Here is a 6,501-nt window from a genome sequence, read left to right as displayed (position 1 = left end):
ACACATCTGCTCCCCCAGGGGAGGTTTCCGAGGGTGAACCAGCCATCGGGGCTTGCTCGCGAGGCGGGCAGGCGGCCTGCTCAGATCTGCTGACGGCAGCAGCGCCGAGGGGGCCGTGGAGGGCCGGAGGCCGGTGGCGGGGCCGGCGGTGCGGCCGTCCGGCGGGGAGCGCGCTGGCAGGCCGGGCCCGGCGGGACGGGGCGGCCGCCTCCGCAGCAGAAGCCGGGGAAAGGCGCGGCCGCGGCAGCAGCGCGGCCCCAGCCGGACCGGGCCCCGCCTCCGTCACCCGCCGCCGTGCGTCACTTCCTGCCGCCCGCGGACGGAAGTGTCGCCGTCCTCGCTGCTCCGACCGGCGCCGCGTGCAGGCCTTGCTGTTGCCATGGTTCCGCGGGCGGCGCCCCCCAGCGGCCGCGGCGGAGGCCGGGCCCGGCCGCCCGTGAGCGCCCCGCCGGCGGGGGCCGCCCGCCCCGGCCCCGGGCCCTCCGCCCGGCCCCGCGGACGCCGGAGCTGCTGGCGCTGCCTGGAGGAGCCGGAGCTCGAGCGCCGGTGAGGGGCGGTGGCGGGGCGCTGAGGCGCGGCGGGCGGCGGGGCCCGGCCTGGCGTCCCGCGGCGCCGCGTGCAGCCCTCGGCGGCGGCGGGCTGCAGCCTGAGCCCGGGCTTGCGTGGGGACCGTTGCTGTCTGTGGAGATGCCGCCCGTTTTTACAAGTGCGGGGGCCGAGGGCGGCTGCCGGTCGGTCTCGAGTGGCTCCAGACGTTGTTAACGGGACTCCATTTCACGGCGCTTTCGACCGTGAAACCGGACACGTCCTAAATTTTGCTCTTGGTAATGCTCCTGGAGCGATTATACTCTGAGCCTTCACCTAAATACCTCTCTTACCTATTTACCAACGTTCCCTGTCTTTTGCTGCTGTTCTGACAAGGATAAGACTGTATCTTGTATGCACTTCTCTCTTCTGCTTTAGAAGAATCTACTTGTGCTTTTGATTGAAAGTAATCTATTTGTGCACTAAATTAAAGTTAACGTAGCCCATGCTAATTCAGGCTTTTTGGCTGCGCTGTGCATCTTACAGGGCAGCCTCACAGCTGTGGTCACAACTGCTTCAGTGATGAGTTTCACGCAGAATCACAGAATCATAGAATGGCTTGGGATGAAAGGGACCTGTAAAGGCCATCTAGTCCAGCCCCCTTGCAATGAGCAGGGACATCTACAACTCGATCAGGTTGCTCAGAGCCCCATCCAGCCTGGCCTTGAATGTTTCCAGGGATGGGGCATCTACCACCTCTCTGGGCAACCTGTTCCACTGTCTCCACCAGTCTTATCGTAAAAAATGTCTTCCTTATATCTAGTCTAAATCTGATGTTCTATTTTTTCATTAAAAATGTAACAATGTTAAGTGTCTTTTAGACTATGTTAATAGTATCAAAATAATCAAATTTATCAGTGAGACAGAAAATCCAGCTCCTAACCGGATCTACAGTCCAGGATTTTTGGAATGATATATCTCTCTACAAAACACTGAGAATAATCTATTTACTGACAGGACACATTCTTTTCTTTAGCATTTTCTTTTATGTTTAGTGTTGTTTAACTTTTTGTTATTTGTTATTTAAATAAAAAAACTTGTCTTCATGAAACAAACATAGGAATAAACTGTTAATGTGTTTATTACACTCTTTTAAATTCCCCTCTATCTTAAAAAAGTCAGACAAGTGAAATGGTAAAAATACATATGCACTTTGCCTCTGAATTTCCATTATTTACAGAAGATCAATTAACTTGACTAATGCAAGTACTGTAATATTGCAAGTGTTTTTTTCAGTTCTCTCTGGTTTTGCAGGCCTTCCATTTCACATGACTTAAAAATAGGATATAACAGCACAGATCATGCTATGCAAACAGATATCAAAGAAATACCAGAATTAAAGGAGCTAGCTATTGCTATGCGAACTTTAATCAAGGTAAATTAGGAAAGTATCACAACAGAGTTCCTCATGCTAAGGAAAATCTCCATCCTTTATCGGACATGGGAGGAAACATAGTGACAAAGGCTGAGGTACTTAATGCCTTCTTTGCCTCAGTCTTTAATTGTCAGACCAGTTGTCCTCGGGGTACCCAGCCCCCTGAGCTAGAAGACAGGGATGGGGAGCAGGATGAAGCCCCTGTAATCCAAGGGGAAATGGTTAGCCACCTGCTAGTCCACGCAGACACACACAAGTCTATGGGGCCGGATGGGATCCACCCAGGGGTACTGAGGGAGCTGGTGGAAGTGCTCACCAAGCCACTTCCCATCACTTATCAGCAGTCCTGTCTAACCAGGGAGGTCCCAGTCACCTGGAGGTTAGCAAATGTGATGCCCATCTACAAGACAGGCCGGAAGGAGGATCTGGGGAACTACAGGGCTGTCAGCCTGATCTCGGTGCAGGGAAGGTCATGGAGCAGATCATCCTGAGTGCCATCATGCGGCACGTACGGGACAACCAGGTGATCAGGCCCAGTCAGCAGGGGTTTATGAAAGACGGGTCCTGCTTGACTAACCTGATCTCCTTCTATGACAAGGTGACCTGCTTAGTGGATGAGGGAAAGGCTGTGGATGTTGTCTACCTGGACTTTAGTAAGGCCTCTGACACCGTTTCCCACAGCATTCTCCTGGAGAAACTGGCTGCTCATGGCTTGGACTGGTGTACTGTTTGCTGGGTAAAAAACTGGCTGGGTGGCTGGGCCCAAAGAGTTGTGGTGAATGGAGTCAAATCCAGTTGGCAGCTGGTCACGAGTGGTGTTCCTCAGGGCTCAGTGTTGGGGCCAGTTCTGTTCAATATCTTTATCAAAGATCTGTATGAGGGGATCGAGTGCACCCTCAGTAAGTTTGCAGATGACACCAAGTTGGACGGGAGTGTTGATCTGCTGGAGGGTAGGAAGGCCCTGCAGAGGGACCTGGGCAGGCTGGATCGATGGGCCGGGGCCAACTGTGTGAGGTTCAACAAGGCTCAGTGCTGGATCCTGCACTTGGGTCACAACAACCCCATGCAACACTACAGGCTGGGGGAGGAGTGGCTGGAGAGCTGCCTGGCGGAAAAGGACCTGGGGGTGTTGCTTGACAGCCGGCTGAACATGAGCCAGCCGTGTGCTCAGGTGGCCAAGAGGGCCAATGGCATCCTGGCCTGTATCAAGAATAGCGTGGCCAGCAGGACCAGGGCGGTGATAGCGCCCCTGTACTCAGCACTGGTGAGGCCACACCTCGAGTGCTGTGTTCGGTTTTGGGCCCCTCACTACAAGAAGGACATGGAGGTGCTGGAGTGTGTCTAAAGAAGGGCACGAGGCTGGTGAAGGGTCTAGAGCACAAGTGTTATGAGGAGCGGCTGAGGGAGCTGGGGTTGTTTAGTCTGGAGAAGAGGAGGCTGAGGGGAGACCTTATTGCTCTCTACAACTACCTGAAAGGAGGCTGTAGCGAGGTGGGGGTCGGTCTCTTCTGCCAAGTAACAAGCGACAGGACGAGAGGAAATGGGCTCAAGCTGCGCCAGGGGAGGTTTAGATTGGATATTAGGAAAAACTTCTTCACCGAAAGGGCAGTCAGGCACTGGAACAGGCTGCCCAGGGAAGTGGTTGAGTCCCCATCCTGGAGGTATTTAAAAGATGGGTAGATGTGGAGCTGAGGGACATGGTTTAGTGGTGGAGCTGGCAGTGCTAGGTTAACGGTTGGACTTGATGATCTTAAAGGTCTTTCCCAAACTGAACGGTTTTATGATTCTGATTCTACAGAACATGTACTTCTGTCGCTGTTGTCTCTGTTTTGTGTAATTCTTAAGGAATCTGTTTCAGCTTTTCTTCTGTCTTTGTATACATATTTCAGCTAAATTATATAAATTTCTGTTTTCAAAATAGAATAATATACAGGTATTGATAGATGAATTAGAGACTTGGCTATCCGAATCAGAAAATTACATAGGGATTAACTTGTGTAGTGTACAAAAAAAGATAAATGTAAATGAAAATTCTGAAGGTTTAAGCCTACCTAATAGTGGGTAAGAATCTGGAAATAAATGTGGGCCTGTCAGTTCCATTGATACTTGCCTGATAGCAGTTATGAGTATGACTAAGGAGACCTCACACATCTGATAAAGGAGATTAAATAAAATAGTGCGGTGCTTCTGCAAATCACATACAAAAGCAAATTAGAAAGAAGAGCCAAATCATATTATCTACTCTTGCACAATTGTATGTGTATCTTAAGCAGTGTCTCACTGAAATGTAATGCTTAGACTTGGGCGGGAGCATGCAGTCCATAAGGAGGCACGGTGCACTCTGCTTAACATAAACGCCTTAGCAATTTGTGATGGAAGACGGGTGCCGCTAGAGACCTGCAGAGGGAGATCTGTTCCATCAAAATGAGGTGTTTCTATCTGTCCCTTTACTGTGTAAGAAATTACAAAGGAAGGTGCTTCAGGATATAAAATAATTATGTGCGCAAAAAGGTTAATTTCCTAGGAAAAAAAGCTTTTCTTTTTAGTTCTTAGATGGTATATAGAGAGATAAGAACTAAAATTAAATGCTTTTGGTACAATTTTTAGAAGCAATATCTCATTCTGCCTCACATCCCTGAAACACTTCAGAGTATTTTGCTCATCTGAGCCAGTGGCAAGCAGAATGCATTTCTTTTAACACTTTCTCTGTCACTTCTTGCTAAAATGCAGATATTTTTATTCTTTTTACCATAGAATACTTTGCAGAGTGTTGAATTAGGGTTTATAAACAAGTTTTGACCACTTTCTGGGCTTACATTTTGATATCTGTATTGATACAGATGTGTGGGTCTCCTTTGCAGAATCTGACTTGTTACCGTCTGGCAGATACTTGAGTGTTCCTAAATTAGTTATTTTTTGAGAAAGCTAAATATCTTTCCTGCATAAATATTCTCTGCCTGTCAAATATTGAATCCAAGTATCTGTAAAAAATGCAGTACTGAAGGTTTGGAGGGGGAGTTTGTAGTTTAACAGAGAACACTGTACATCTGGATACAATGTATAATTGTACTGGGGGTCAGTTCTCATTATGCTTTCCCTGCCTGGGACTGCTGAAATATATGCTTAATGTTGTATATTCAGATCTTCCACTTCATGAGTAACAGTTTTCTTAATGTCAGTTTTAAATTTTTATCATCCACAGGAGTGATGCAATGGAATGATGCTTACAACAAACATTACAAAGATGCCATTGGTACTTTTCACATGGCAATATATGTTCACTTTGGCACATTTTCAAAATTTGTGTTTTGTTCTGCAGAAGTGATTACAGTTTTCTTCGTATAATTACTTTTTTATTTCATTAGAGAACATTATGGTGCAATATTTCTTATTTTTGTTATAGAAGGCTCCCTAAGACTTTATTTAACAGTCAGATTTGTTATTTGGGGTGAGAATCAGCTCACAGATTAAGAAACTTACGTTTAGGTGTCTCATGGGGGTATCTTTGTCTGAGCAGGACATCTAAACTTCCCATATAGTCAGTGCAGATCTGTCTTTGCGGTCAGTGGAGATGTCTAAAGATATGCTGCTTGGCCTGTCTCTGGTTTCAGAAAGGGACAGGTTTCCTTTAGCCCCGTGTCATGTCTGCCAGCCCTGCACAAGATGTCTTTCATACCTCATTTCTTCTGACACTAAACCATGTGTGCATGAGCAGCTGAGTCAGGTTCCATCAACTTCATTGCCTGTAACAGAAACTTACTCACCTAGTTCTTATGTAGACACCTAAATTTAGGTGTTTTACTCTGCAGATGGAAGCTCCTGCTGACAGCCTAAGATGTCCAAAGCACGGATGTGAAGCTGTGAGCTCTGACGGGTGTAGAGACCCTCACCCAAGTGACTGTTTTAGACCAAAGAGTATACCATGCGGCATAGAAATGCATTAGATGCTTGTGTTTAGGTGAATGAATCTAGCCATCATCATCTTGAAGAGAGTAATGGAATAGTTGTACTTTTCTTTTGACTAGCTTACTTTTTATATAAAAATAAATAATTCTAAGATTTTGATTTTTAACTCGTTCACTCCCTCTAGCAAGATTTGTTCATCTACAAAAGCATCATTCAGGCACAACATGAAGAAAAAAATGAAGAGCAGGCTTCAAATCTTTGTGAATACATAAATGATCAACTGACAGACATCGAGTTTTTACATAAACAGGTAAAGAGAAAAATTCTTGTTCATTTACATGTTAATCTTCACTAGATGCCAGTTCTCATTCATATACCTTATTTGTGCAGATTGATGGAATATTTTACTTAATGAAAAGTAATCCATAGAAGTATTGAAAATAAGGAAATAAAGAAAAGTGCTAATATAGATTTAAAAGTGACTGTCTGAGGTGTCTTTTGCAAATTTGCAATTAACAGAACATGGATTACGTTGTATTTGGCATATTAACAACCATATCTAGGAAAACTTCTTAAATTGTAGTGTGGTTATTTCTAGTAAGATACTTTATAACAATATTTTAATAGACAAGAAA

At 46.2% G+C, this 6,501-nt stretch overlaps 1 protein-coding gene across 1 annotated transcript in view; it reads left to right on the top strand.

The window, feature by feature from the left end:
• Positions 1-687: 687 nt before the first annotated feature.
• The window catches only part of LOC309598777 (uncharacterized protein C10orf67, mitochondrial), a gene marked incomplete at both ends in the record, with an annotated part of 30,941 nt that continues 25,127 nt past the window's right edge, over positions 688-6,501 (top strand). The window contains 3 exon segments of the mRNA XM_082329688.1: positions 688-731; positions 1,840-1,960; positions 6,051-6,176. Of these exon segments, the coding sequence (XP_082185814.1) occupies positions 688-731; positions 1,840-1,960; positions 6,051-6,176 (291 nt within the window).

The sequence above is a fragment of the Platalea leucorodia genome (genome assembly GCF_965183815.1).
Source record: "Platalea leucorodia genome assembly, chromosome: 1".
In the NCBI taxonomy this organism is placed as follows: domain Eukaryota; kingdom Metazoa; phylum Chordata; class Aves; order Pelecaniformes; family Threskiornithidae; genus Platalea; species Platalea leucorodia.
Note: the sequence above shows the minus strand (reverse complement) of the source record. Positions and strands in the feature narration are given on the sequence as shown.